The sequence below is a fragment of the Neovison vison genome, chromosome 11 (genome assembly GCF_020171115.1).
Source record: "Neovison vison isolate M4711 chromosome 11, ASM_NN_V1, whole genome shotgun sequence".
In the NCBI taxonomy this organism is placed as follows: Eukaryota; Metazoa; Chordata; class Mammalia; order Carnivora; family Mustelidae; genus Neogale; species Neogale vison.
In genome coordinates, this window is record NC_058101.1 from 26,188,173 (window position 1) to 26,202,968 (window position 14,796).

General features: G+C 38.6%; 1 protein-coding gene across 1 annotated transcript in view; it reads left to right on the forward strand.

Annotated features, from left to right (window-relative positions):
* Window positions 1–14,796, forward strand: part of SCFD2 (sec1 family domain containing 2) — a 446,538-nt gene that overhangs the window by 204,059 nt on the left and 227,683 nt on the right. The window contains exon 5 of the mRNA XM_044267869.1: window positions 8,112–8,361. Within this exon, the coding sequence (XP_044123804.1) occupies window positions 8,112–8,361 (250 nt within the window). The remainder of the gene's footprint in view (window positions 1–8,111; window positions 8,362–14,796) is intronic.

Here is a 14,796-nt window from a genome sequence, read left to right on the forward strand (position 1 = left end):
GCTCACTGGGATCTTGGATCTGTACACCACATTTTCCAAACCACTGTCTTATAGGATTATTCTGAGGTGGGTGAATATTAGCTTTTATGAGATCACGTGGTTTTAGACTGACTGTTCTAGAAAAATTTAAGTAACAAATTTAGATTCGGTGTGTCTATGTGCTTTCTCTTTTTGTGACACCCCTGAAGGCACTACCTTGTACCCCAGTGGAACAGATGGAGTGACTACCATCCGAGGCACCTATTCAAGCTTGCTCTTGTTTGTTTGATTAGTCATTGGGCAAGTATTGAGAGAAGCCTACCATATACCAGGTTCTCTGTCTGGGCTTTGGGCTCTGAGGCAGAACTTGTCTTGCCCTTCCTCACAAAACCACTTATATTAATTTCCTGTTGCTGTTGTAGCCAATCAAAATAAACCTAGAGGTAAAAACAATATAAGTTTACTCTTACAGCTCTGTAGTCAGAATCTAACACCAGTCTCATGAGACAAAAATGGAAGAGTTGGCAGGGTGCCTGGGTGGCTCAGTCGGTTAAGCGTCTGCCTCTGGCTCAGGTCATGATGTCAGGGTCTTCAGATCGAGCCCCGCGTTGGGCTCCTTGCTCAGTGGAGCCTCTTCTGATTCTCCCTTCACCTCCTCCCCTCCCCATAACTCATATGCTGGCTTGCTCTCTTTCTCTCTTTAAAATAAATAAGATCTTTTTTAAAAATGGAGATGTTGGCGGCACTGCATTTCTTTTTGGAGGCTCAGGGGAGCATCCATCTCCGCATCTTTTCTAGTCCAGAGGCCCCTGCGTTCCTTGGCCTGCAGCCCCTTTCCTTCCCCTTCAAAGCTGGCAGCTTCGCATCTCCCTCTGACCACAGCCAGTAAAGGTTCTCTGCTTCAGGGACTCGTGTGAGTAGACTGAACCCGCCCAGATCATGCCGGCTAATCTCCATCGCAAGGTCTATAACCTTAATCACCTTGGCAAAGTCCCTTCTGCCCTATTTGCTTATGACATGCTCTGGGGATTAGAGTGTGGGCCTTTTTGGGGGGTCATGATTCTACCTACGCACTCTCAGGAAGTGGGTGTTAAAATTTGCTGAGGGAATGAAGGAAGGATCTTCGTCCATTGGCCGTTTCTCGGAGCTGTGCCCCTCCCCGAGATGCTAGTAGATGGCGGAAGGCTCAGTTGAGGGACCTTCCCTTCTGGGACCCAGTGCTCCTCTGCTGTCTCTCCAGAGTGGATGAGAACTTCCACTGAAGCACTTACTCACTGCATCTCCTCTACTGTTCACTCCCACCCCCACTCACCTGGATTTGTGTCTTGCCTTGTTCTTGGGATGCCCGTAGTACAGCACAGTGCCCGCAGTTGGTATGTACACAGTAAGCATGTGTTAAAGAAATCATGGGTACATCAGTGAACGATTCTCACATCCCCCAAGTTCCATTTTTGCATTTTGCCTGTAGATGCCCATCACCCAAAGAAGCAGAGTGACTTCAATCCTGGGACTCTAAAGCCTGTGACAGGTGTCAGTGCAGGGGGGGTCAGTGATGTTTGGGGGCAGAAGGGCCTTCGGCTCTTCCTTGGGGTCCCTCACTGGCAGCATCCGTGATCCTGCAGCCCGTGACCGAGCTGGACTGCGGAAGAGCCCCGGAGACGGCTTCTCCGGCAGCCCAGGAGAGGGGCTTTGGATTTCACGGAGGGACTGCCGGCCGCATCCCAGAGGAGCAGGTGCAGAGCCAGCCCGGCCTGCTCTGCAGCCACGACGAATGTGGCCTGTTGGCTCCTCGGGACCGCGGACATAGCCAGCACAGAGCCTGACTCTGACTTCGCAGAGGTGTTTTAATTCAGCCCCCACAAATGGCTTTTCTAAAGACAACATGCATTTTACAGAGAGCCTTTTGTATGGCGTTACTGGGGACTCATTCAAAAATAACAGGAGCTCCAGACTACAGAATTAAAAAAAAAAAAAAAAGTTCTGTCACTCTAGACGCAGCTCTGGTCTTCCACCTCCTACCAGTTGGCGCATTTGTATCAAAATGAATGAGAAACTTAATCCCTGGTACTTTATAAAGAAGCCCTTTTTTTTTTTTTTTTTTTGCCTCGGCTGTGGTTTGCTCTGCGTGTGCTTTCTTAATGGCAGTTTTTAATAATGTTTATATTGCCTTTAACCTTTGACTCACTTTGCAGTGAAGTTCCCAGATGTGGTGTCACATCCAATCCTGGCAGGCTGCCCCTCCCTCCTTTGAGACCATGAACTTCTTATTCCTAGAAGGTTTCTCATTCCCTGCCAGTCATCTTCATTGCCAGTCATCTTCATCACCCCTACTGGGCAGGCTGGTGGTCCCTGGGGCTGTAGGCCATATCAGTGATAGGCATTTGCATCGATCAGAGGCTATGCACCAGGACCACGCTCTGTGATTTACTTCTGTTATTAGATCCTGAGAACAACATTACGGAGCGAAACCTGTTGCTCTCTGGCCTCAAATGTAAAGTCAAAATCAACCCTCAGAAAAGAGGGTGTCCTTTTATGTTTGGGTCCTTACAAAGACTGCCCCATGGTGGGGATTACTGTATTTTAAACCACAAAGTAGTTTAACTAATCATCCCAATACGAAAATAGGTGCCTGAGAGGCTGCTTAATATTCAGACATTTGTGGGTTTTTGTCCATTTTGCAGGTGAGGAAACTGAGACTCGGAGAAGTTAATTTAAGTTGCCCAAGGTCAGACAGCTCCTAAGTGCTACAGCCAGTTCCCAGGCATATAATTTTACTCCAGTAACATCATTATTATTCCTCCTGAGTTCTTTCTTTCAGCTTTAAAAAGGTTTCAATCTGAATCTCCCCATATTCTAAGACTACATACTTTTTGCTATTTAGATTTAATGGTTATATCATTTTCTTTTGCATTTCTGTGATTAGAAGTGAAACAGAACTTCCTGTGTTTTTTAGAAAGCTGTGTATGCCTACAAATTGTTCATTGCTCTGCATATCTTTTCAATGGAGAATAAATCTTTCATGTTGAAAAAAAAATAAAAAGGTTTCAATCTAGGGTCTCACTAATCTCTTCCTTCTTCTTGCTGAGAGTTCGTTCTTAGAGCAGAGAGGTTCGGAAATGGACATACCTCCAATCTGTAGTCATACTTTTACGAATAGTACTAGGAGGATCTAATTGGCCTTCTAAGCCAATGTGTGTAGGATTCCCTCTCATTCCTCTGTGCCAGACAGTCTCCCTACCTCCCTTTGCCACTGATGGGAGGTTCATTGCTTCCCAAGTCAGTCCCTTACTTTGGTTCCTCTTTTTGAGGAACTCTTATACTCAGCTGAAATTGTCTTTCCTGGAATTTTCAGTCTGACAGAATTTTGAGTCTGGAGATCCAAAAGTACCTGAATTTGTCTCTTATTATCTTCCCTTCCCTCAGCTTCCCTTTCTCTCTCTTCCCTTCCCCTCCTCTCCTCTTGCCAAAAAATGTTTCATTTTAGATTATTTTTAGATATGTAGAAAAGTTGTCAAGATAGTACAGAGAGTTCTGTATATCTCTCACCTTATTGTGAAAATCTTACAGTACTGTAGTATATTTGTCAAAGCTAAGAAGCCAATATTGGTACATTTCTATTGACTATAAACTCCGGACTTTATTCTGATTTCACTAGTCTCCCCCTCTCCACCCCCACCCCTTGTTCTTTCTCTGTTCCAAGATATCATCCAGGATCCTATCATGTTTTGTCATTAGTCTCATCTGGTGTGTGCTAGTTTTTCAGTCTTTCCCCATTTTTCATGACTTGACAGTTTTGAGGAGTACTAGTTAGCCATTTTATAGAATGTTCCTTAATTAGGATTTATCTGTTGTTTGTTTGTTTCATTACAAAATTTTATTATTTTGTAATAAATATTACAAAAATTTATTATTAAAATTTTATTTTATTATACTCGGTTAGCCACTGCATATAGTACATCGTTAATGTTTGAGGTAGTGTTCCATGATTCATTAGTCGCGTATAACTCCCAGTGCTCATCACAGCATGTGCCCTTCTTTTGTTGTGCGATTATGGGTTTGGGAGAAAAATACCGCAAAGGCAAAGTGCCATTCCCATCACTTTATATTAGGGACACATGATATCATTTATCTTATCACTGGTGATGCTAAACTTGATCTTCTAAGGTACAATTCTCCTCCCTCCTCCTTCTATTCACAGTTTTTTAGAAGCAAGTCATTATGTGCAGCCCACACTCAAGAGGAGGGGGTGGTAACTACACAAGTTAATTTGGAATTCTTCTGTAAGGAACATGTATCTCTTCTCCTCCATTTATCTATCTATCTATCTATATATCTATTATTATTTATGCAATCACTTATTTAGATCAGTATGGAACAAAGCATATTTTTTTGTACTCGAGGTTATAATCCATTGCTACTTTATTTTCTTACACAAATTGCTTCAGTTTTGGCCACTGGGAGGCCTTCCAGTTGTCTCCCGTGTCCTTTTGACATGCCCCATCCCTTTGTTTTTTAAGGGCTTCCTTACTTTCAGGCACAACAAGATCTTCCAAGTTCTTCTTGTATTTTCGCTGCCCATCCCTCGAATCAGCCATTTCTCCGGGGATCCCTGATTCCTGTTATTTGAGAATGACATTAGAAACCACAATCTGACCACTGGGTGTGCTCGCTGATACCAGGATGTCATTACTTATTGATTTTCTCGGTGGCAGAACTGGGAAATAGATGTATGTGTATCAGTCCATGTCACACATGTTATCTATGATATTTCTATGTCTACATTTGGTTCTTCAGTAAAGCTTGTCTTTTGAGCATTTATATTTTTCTGTGTAGCCAACAATGAAATATGATTCACTGCTTGCTATCACCAATGTAATGTTTAAAAAAAAGAAAGGAGAAGAAAGTGAAAACAGAGATGTTCGCATAAATATGGCTGAAGAACTGAGCCATTTTGTAGTTGGATCATGCCATTTTAGAGATAAAGAGATCCTGAGAATTTATTGATACCCTACAAGGTTAAGGAGCTACTTACTGATATAGTTAGGTTTGGAATCTGGGTATTTGAAATGGAGTCTTTTTATTTCCACCATATCTCATGCGTCTTTAAGACTGATCAGTATTCTTTGCTTTGTATTCAGCTCTATAATTAGCTTTTGGGAATATTTTAAGCAGATTAGAAAGTAATTTCATAAATTGATGTGCACAGGCATTGCTTAGCTAACAGAAGTCTGCTAGAGTGTTACTGAGGGAGTTTGTTCTCCAGCAATGGATCTTAGATCAACAACTTGAAAATGATGCTCTCATGGCCAGATGTTAGTGGTTGAATCTTTTCAAGTGATTTTGATGATTATTCTACCTTGTTTTACTTTGTATAACTACCTTTTTAAAAAATTCTTTTGCTCTGGGAAGAGAATCCTAAGGCTCTGATAGGATAGATACTTGAAGCATATACCTGCTTTTCAGAAATGGGATATAATGAAGCAATGAAGGAGTCTGCTTAATGTTATCCAAAATGTTGGTGATAGGGTAAAAAGGGAAAATGAAAGCTGTGGCCCCCACAGTGTCACTTCTAACGGGCTGGCCACACAGCTCCTTTATTTTAAATTGCTCTTGGCAGCTTGTAAAGCAGAAATTATGTGAATGTTTGTCTCCAGAAGCTCCTGAGGCTGTAGGACAGATCTAGGATGCCTTCAAAGGTTTCAACCATTTCCTTTGAGAAGTGGGTGTGTTTACACTGAGTTAATTGTGTCTTGTCACCATGGAACAGTAACATCTTCCTGTTCTTTTCCATCTGTATCTATTCATTCCAGAGACTTACCATTTTGTTTTTGTTTGGTGCATTGTGAACATCCAAGATTTTTAGTGGAAATAAATGGTAACAGCTGTTTTTCATGTACCAAATAAAATAATAATGAACCTTAACCTTGAGATGATATGTCCAAATTTTTTCAGGTGTGGAACTGACTTGACTAGAAAAGTTCGTTTTGGGGTGGTCATCTCAATACAGAATCACATCCAGCTGCTTGCCGTCAACTTCATTCAAAGAGAGCATTTGTATAATCCATTTTTTAAAATTCCAGTGCTCCCTTCTTAATCTGGCCTTTCCTCTTTAAAATAGTGTATTTTCATATACATAATCATACACATACACTAAAATCCCATCTTCCTTCTTTCTTGCTTTATTCTTCTCCATCACCCATACCACCATCTGCTATTCTGTATATTTTACTTATTTAGCTTTTTAATTGTCTGTTTTGCCCAAGAAGAATGTAAACTCTACGACAGCAAGGGATGTGTTTTGTTCACTGCTGTATACCTCAGCCCAGAATAATACCTGGAACATAGTAGATACTCAACAAACCCTTCTGAATGAATGACATGGACATTGCAAGTTGTGATCATTTGGCCCCTGATTTTAATATAAATACAAATGGTTTAATATAAATACAATTTATAAGTGAAATAAAGCACATTATTTAAAATAGGTATTTATCTATTCACAAAAAATCTTAGAATTTGTATGAGACATAGTATAGTTACTTAGAAGTGATATGGTTACTCCAGAAATGTAGTGCTGTTATCGCGTGCAAGGAATTTTGAAATTCTCTGCTAAATATCACTGATGAAATTAGTGGAAGAGCTAAAAGGAAAAAAATGTTTTGTTTTAAAGTGAATTACCTTCAGACTCACCCAAAGATATCTTGAACCCTAAGTGACATTGCCCAGTTTGATCCCTTATTCTACTCAGCAGGGTTAGCAGGAAATGACAGTTGGTTGTTATAAAAAAAGATCCTATGATTCTTGGGGTGCCTGGGTGCCTCATCAGTTAAACAGCTGCCTTCAGTTCAGGTCACAATCTCAGGGTCCTGGTATTGAGTCCCACATTGGTCTCCCTGCTCAGTGGAGACACTGTTTTTCCCTCTCCCTCTGCTGCTCCTCCTGCTTGTGCTCTGTGTGTGTCTGTGTGTGTGTCAAATAAATAAATAAAATTGTTAAAAATAAAATAAAATTAAAAATCCTATGATTCAGTAATCGCACCCCTGGATATTTACCCAAAGAATGCAAAAGCACTAATTGAAAGGATATGTGCATGCTTATGTTTATTGCAGCATTATTTACAGTAGTTAAATTATGGAAACAGCCCAAGTGTCCATTAATAAATGAATGAATAAAGAAGTAGTATGTATATACAAGGAAATATTACTCAGCCATAAAAAAGAATCAAATCTTGCCATTTGAAATAACATGGTTGGACCTAGAGAGTATAATGCTAAGTGAAATAATTCAGTCAGAGAAAGACAAAATGCCACATGATTTTACTCATATGTGGAATTTAAGAAACAAAACAAATGAACAAAGAAAGAAAAGAGACAAAACAAAAAACAGACACTTTACTATAGAGAACAGATGGTTACCAGAAGGGAGATGTGTTGGGTGATGCGTGAAATAGGTGAAGAGAATTAAGAGTACATTTCCCATGAGGGAAGAGTACATTTCCCAGGAGCACTGAGTAATGTATAGAATTGTTGAATCACTATATTGTACACCTGAAACTAATATAACCCTGTCTGCTAACTTTATTGGAATTAAAATAAGAAAAAAATGAAAACAAAAATAAACTTTGATTTTGGAATAAAAACAACTAATATTTGCCAATATAGAGAATATTTTTAAAAATACTGTAAAATTCAAGGTTAATTCCTCTGAAAGAATGTCAGCATTTGTTTGGATATATAGATGTTGACATGTTTTTATTTTTAATCATATTTGCTTTAAAAATACATTTTTTATTTTGAATTTTAAAATTTTTGGTACCTAAAGTACTTAACACTTTTAAAACGGGTGGATTCTTCCTTGTATAACCAGTATGTAAGATAACGTAAAAGGGCCTGTAACTTCCCCAGCTGTGTTATAAGCTACATCATACCAATCAATCTGATGCCAAATTTCTTGGAGCATCCTCTCCAGGACAAGAAACAGACAAATAAAAAGCAAATAAGCAGACAAATAAAAAGCAATCTAGTCAGTGAACATCACAAACTTGTTTGCAAGCCATCTTTGGACTGATACTGGGTACTAATTAATCTTTGTATAAGAATGACGTATTTTTACCTTCCCACCTTTTATTCCAGAGCATTGGGGAGTCAACAATGTCTGTTGTGTTAAATCAGCTGCTGCCCATGATTAAACCTTTGGACCAGAGGACCAATGACGACTACAGCCCGGAAGAGCTGTTGGTCCTCCTGATATATATTTATTCCGTCAGTGGAGAGTTCACAGTGGACAAAGACCTGGGGGAAGCTGAGGAAAATGTGAAGAAAGCACTGGCTCAGGTCTTCTGTGAAGAGTCTGAATTGTCACCTCTGCTACAAAAAATCACAGGTGAGTGTTTAATAAAAAAATACAGGACATAAACATCACCGATACAGAAAAGCGTTTAAAAATAGAGGCATTTTAGGAAGAGGATGAACCCATCCTCATTGGAGTTGTTTGGAATTTTATGAGGCCTGGTGAATGCTAGCCAGTCCTTAAGATTAGAGGTTTTCACTGCAGTATTTTTTTTCCAGTTGTGGTGAAATTGTCTTTCTAATTGTCTGTCACAGCTCCTATTTTTAGAGCCTCGTTAAAATAGCAAGATTTTCACAGGGTGCAGTATCTTTAAGAAAAAAATAAAACGTGCAACCTATTCAAAGGGTTTCTGTTGACATATTTTCTTGGAGATTGTCATTTCAAACTTCACACACACACACACACACACACACACACACACACACACACCCCTGTTTCCCTAAGATGTTGTGCAATGTCATACAATCGAAAATTGCAATTTTCAGAAGTACTTTCATACTTTTTACTTCTCATATTTCATTTTGAATCTGCATTAATTGGTAGTATCCCAGATAATATCCAGACATCCCAGTAAAGGAGGCTGTGCTGAATCGGGAAAAATATATAGTTAAATATCATACACTGTAGCCATTTTTACTTTTTTTTTCCTAGTTCGATGTATTATCTCTTTTTTTAAATTTATTTTTTATTTATTTTCAGCGTAACAGTATTCATTATTTTTGCACCACATCCAGTGCTCCATGCAATCCGTGCCCTCTATAATACCCACCACCTGGTACCCCGATCTCCCACCCCCCGCCCCTTCAAAACCCTCAGATTGTTTTTCAGAGTCCATAGTCTCTCATGGTTCACCTCCCCCTCCAATTTACCCCAACTCCCTTCTCCTCTCTATCTCCTCATGTCCTCCATGCTATTTGTTATGCTCTACAAATAAGTGCAACCATATGATGATTGACTCTCTCTGCTTGACTTAATATTGCCATTTTTACTTTTAGTAAGAACTGTTATGTAACTCATAGTGACATTCATTTGTGGTTTTTTTTTTAATCAAATTCAGTATTATTTCTGTATTGTATGAAGTCTGTTTCCATTAGGATGGATGGAGCCTGCGTCGGTTTAAGAGTGGAAATTGTTAAAGCTTACACACAAAACTGAAATAGTCTAAAAACATACCTATTTCCGTTCATTCATGAACGTGTGTGTGTGGGAGTATATGCAGACCTCTCCAGTCAGGAAGGCCCCACTGAGGCGCATTATGTACTTCCCAACTCCTCCTCCTGTCACCTGTTGCGCCTCACTGAGGGGACCATTCTGAAAGAGGCTGTGTCCTGTCCTCTGCAGTGGCCCATGCATGGTGCTGGCCTTCGTGCCCACGGCTGACCTTTCCTATGTTTGATTATGGAAAATGAAACCCTGGAAGTTTCCACAAAAATGAAATATTTCCTTGCTGAGCATAGATCCTCTTTGCCAACTTAAAATCTACTTAAGGAAAACTTGTGGAATTTGGTCACATTTCATGAAGTTACAGCTCTGTGTGTGTCTTTATGTTTCACTATAAATGAATATTGACTTAGAAAGGTTTAATACGGTTTATGCAGTACTCCGAACAGTAATTTGATTCAAAGTCAATTTGAATGCCAGGAGAATTTAATTGGAAGTTATTCTTAAAATGCATAATTTCAGAAACAGACAACAAAGATGGTTTGTTTTAGCTCAGGTTCTTTGGATGGCTTTTCTGTAACGTTAGTGTGTTACTGTATTATTTTGGGAATTGAAGTCATGCTGGGAGAGTATTCATTTAATAATCGCTCAAGGTGTTTATTGACCAGACATTTCACTCTTTATTACTTTCTCTATTTATGATTGCTTAGGATATTGCATTCTCTTCCTCTTAAATGTGATTTCATATTTAAAAACACTTCTGTACATTCATGTTGATGTAAGGAAATTAGTAAGTTTAGCAAATGAAGCATAACAATTAGGAGTTGTAGAAATGTTAGTATATTTAAAATTTTTAGAGACATCTTATTTTGTAATATGAAGTATACATTCCTACCTACATTAACTTTGGATGCACAGTTTAAATAGGGTGGGTAAGAGGCGCTACTTAAATGTGGTGGAAGAGAACTTAGCCAGTGGAATACCTATGTGTTGCTCCACTTCTGTGGACATTGAAAGGACTTTATTTCCGAAGATAGGCTTTTACTTGGCCACAGACATACCCCTACTAAGTACATTAGAAAGTCAAATGTTCTGAGAAGTAGGGTTTATGTTTACGATTAGCTGCAGAGATAACTGTTTATATCTCAGGACAAAAAGCACTAGGATGGTTTTGGGGTAGCAGTGACTCAATCTTGCAGAACAAGGTGGGCTATTCCATTATATACTGAAAGAATTGAATCGCCTTCCAAATTGCCTTCCAAATGCTTGGCCAATCGTGAACTAAATTAACCTGGCTTTACCGTGAACTTGGGCACAGTGTTGGGTTTACGTTATTCCAGTTTCTAGTCTTGGCTGACTTGTTACTGGGAGGCGGAATTTCTTTTATGGCGTGCACACAATTTGGGGCTGATGAAATTTGGTTTCAAACTATTATTGAAAGCAAGCAATTAATCAGTAAACCTCCACTTTTTCTGTTATAATTTTATTAATCTTAATAGACTCAAGAAAACAATACTTTTTTTCCTACTGAAAACTCAAGCATGTGATCATCGCCCAAAAGTGAGAGGATCAGAATTTGGACCCAGGTGTTCTGGGCTGGAGCCCAGGTCTTTATTTTTTTATTTTTATTTTTTAATTTTTTTTATTTTATCTTCTTTTTTTTTAAATTTTTTTTTCAATTTATTTATTTTCAAGAGCCCAGGTCTTTAAACAAGAGATTCTAAACCTGCTACCAACTCACTTCCATCACCATTGCATTTATTATATTTTGTAACCGACGCTTGCTATGCTTACTGTTTTATGATATGCTTGCTCAGCCGTTCAATCATGTTCTTATTTCACAGACAGTGAATTAATATTTGGTTAATACTGTTGGTACCATCTGTTCTTTTTACTCTGTCTGTAAATAGCTACTTACAGGTGTTTCCCCATGCCTTCCTATTTTCATGCATGTATTCTCTTTGTTTCTGCATTGCTATTAAGAAATTAAAATATTATTTCTAGTCATTGAAATCTGTTGGTTATCTAGCTTTTTAAAACAGGAATGGCAAACTTAAATTCTTCTTTTTTTCAGTAATATCTCTTGACAATAATTTCCCTGTGTTTAAAATTCATATTTTCTTTTTATATGTTAAATATGTAATTTACTTTTGTCCCTTTCTTTCATTTCTCCCTGTTCTTCTTCACTTTTATGGAAAGCACAATGAGAAATTGTAATTGGCAAAACATACCAAAACTTAAGCATGGTCAGTGGCAGCATACCTTTTTCCTTTTGATGGCTACTTTTAGGGAGAACGGTGGGCAATAACTCCCTTTTCTGTTCACACAAAATAACAAGGGCTGGCTCCCTGGGTGTCAGGGATGGGAGTTGTAAAAAGAAAATTGGTACAGCCTAAAAATGTCGTTTACTGTGCTTTCTCAATCTTGTTAGTTCAAAGAGTTGATCAGTTTCTGTATATGTTAGTGTTTGCCTAGCTTTCACACGAGCAAACAAAGGAAAACCGTTTGAACTTCAGAGAATGAAGTCAAAATTCTAACTTTAATGATCTGTGTAAACTTGGAACATCATCACACAGGGAGGTGTATCAGATAAAGGATAGATCTTAGATGTAAAAATCCTTAATTCAAAAGTCCTGGCTCTGTCATTTCCGAGCAGTGTGTGTTAGCCTATCATCCATCTTCGAACCTTGATAGCAGACGTAATTGCCATATTGACTGCTCAATGATTTTACTAAAAATAAAATGATGTTATATGTGTGCAGTCATTTCCAATCCATATACAATGTAAATAAGTAATCTTCTGGGGCACCTGGTTGGTTCAGTGGGTTAAGCCTCTGCTTTCAGCTCAGGTCGTGATCTCAGTGTCCTGGGATTGAGCCTTACATCAGGCTCTCTGCTCAGCGGGGAGCCTGCTTCCCCCTTTCTCCTTTTGCCTGCCTCTCTCTGCCTATTTGTGATCTCTCTGTGTCAAATAAATAAACAAAAAAAAAATCTAAAACAAAACAAGTAATCTTCTCCCATGAGTGTTGTTATTTTGAAAGCTAGCAGTTATGTAGGGCAGTACTTCCCAACCTTAATCACATTATGACATGCACAATGTGTATGTCACATTGTGTATGTCACATACAAAGAGTATGCTTGCATAGTATACTCAGGTAAATGGACAGAAGTTTTTGGTCAGAAGCAACCAGCCCTGGGGCTTTGACCACTCCAAGCCCTACCTACCTAACCTGTGAGCTGAAGAGAAACAGCTGGGCACACATTTAACCTATTAGGACCAAATCAGTATGTTGGTCAGAAGGTTCTGGAACCAGAGAAAAAGGGGGAAAAAAACCTTGCGTATTGTTTTTGACACCCAAAACTATTTTTGTACAATTTCCTTTTGGTAAGCAATTTTTGTGTTGCTTATTGATTTATGTCCTTGGATTTTTATAGTATCTTTAAAGGAAAGATCAATGGGGGCTAGATCTACTGAGTTTAGTGTAAAGCTAGGGAATGAGTGATTCAAACCAGCTAAGAAAAAAAAAATCTATGGCTTAAGATAGAGGCATAATAATACCATGGAACCCGTACTTATATTTATTACACTGTTATTCTTCTTCCTGTTAAATACTTAGGATTATCACTTATTGTACAATTGTGTAAGGATTACACCTAAATATATGTAGTGGGAAATTTATCAGATTAGCTTAACAAATAGGGATTTATTTTTTTCTCAGCAGGAAGTTCAGTGACAGGCAGCAGAACTCATGTTCTTCCTGACTCCTTCCCTCCCTCCCTCCTTCCTTCCTTCCTTCCTTCCTTCACTTTCTTTCTGGGTCTGTCATCATGGTCATGAGATGGTCACCCCTCCTTGATTTATTTTGTCCTTGCATCAACAATAAAAGAAAATGGTTGAAGGTAAGAGGCATGTATTAACAGAGACTGTCCTTTTTCATATTAAGGAATACAATAACATTTCTCCTGTCCTATTTGTATCATTGGCTAGAACTGGGTTTCATGACCACCTCTGGCTCCTAGAGTATTTTTAACTGGGCATCTGTTTGTCATGACCAAAATCAGTTCTGTTAGAAGAAAGAAGGTGAAATGGACAGTAAGTAAAAAAACAAAAAACAAAAAACAAAAAAACTTGTACTTGCTGCAGTTATCATTTTAGGTTTCCTTGGTAGGGAATGTTGTAAGGGAAGATAATATACTATGAGGTGGAGCAATGCCCAAGGTACTTTAATCCACAGTTATAATACTGAAGTTTCTTTTACAGTATATACTGGAGTAATGTGCTGTTGTGTGCTAGTATCACTGGACTTATAACACAAATATTCTCAACCTATTGATATTTGTTGAATATGTCTACATACCTGGCATTATGCCAAGCTCTTGAAGCACAAAACCCCTCGGGGCAGTGGTCGTGGAATATAAAGCTTCTCAGCACAGGATTAAGAGTTGTGTGATTGGGTTTTAGTTCTGACTCTAGATCTTAGTAGTTACACCATCTTGAGTAAGTCATTTAAGTTCACTCTCTTGTGAAGATAGTATTTTTCTCTTTAGATATATATAGCTGTGCTTCCCTTGCCCTGTAAAATCTAGTACTTTTGTATAAAATAATGGCAGGATCCCTGTTCCTCTAACTGGAATGATCAGAACTTCACAATGATTTGGGTAAAATGCATACCTTGTCTTCATGATGGACCATGATTTTTTAAATCACCTTCAACTTTGTTCAAGTTTCATTTTAAGGGATCTTGTTTCCTAAGCTTTTTTTTTTCCCCCTCTATCCTTTCTCACTTGTCTAATACCCTTTTTAAGATCAATCACGTATAAATGAGCAAGGCAGGTCCATTGGGAAAGCACTGTTCTTAAGGACACTGGGAAGATAAACAGTCTGGTGAGCTTGCAGCTAGTTCCCTTGCATCCCCTAGAGGAAACCTAGTAGAGGAGGGTCTCTTCATCAACCCTGAATGAAGGAGCAGTTGAGAATTTGTCTTTCAGTGGGTTGTGGAAGGGACATCATGGTACTTTCTGGTCCACTTCCCAAATGGAAAGCACTTTTGTGCCCTTATCCATAGTGAAACAAAGCCACATTCTACAGACAACAGTAAAAATCTTGTTGCAATGATTTATGCAAGATTTCCTCTTTTGAAAAGCTCAGGTAAACATAGACCATATAAAATTATTATTGCTATTCACATCTGCCACTTTATTATAAACACTTTCATCTGTGTTACCACAAGGCATAGATATTTTATTATGTTAGTAGAGATATGTCTTTCAAACAAAGCATTTTTTATAGTTGGCCAAAAACTTTTC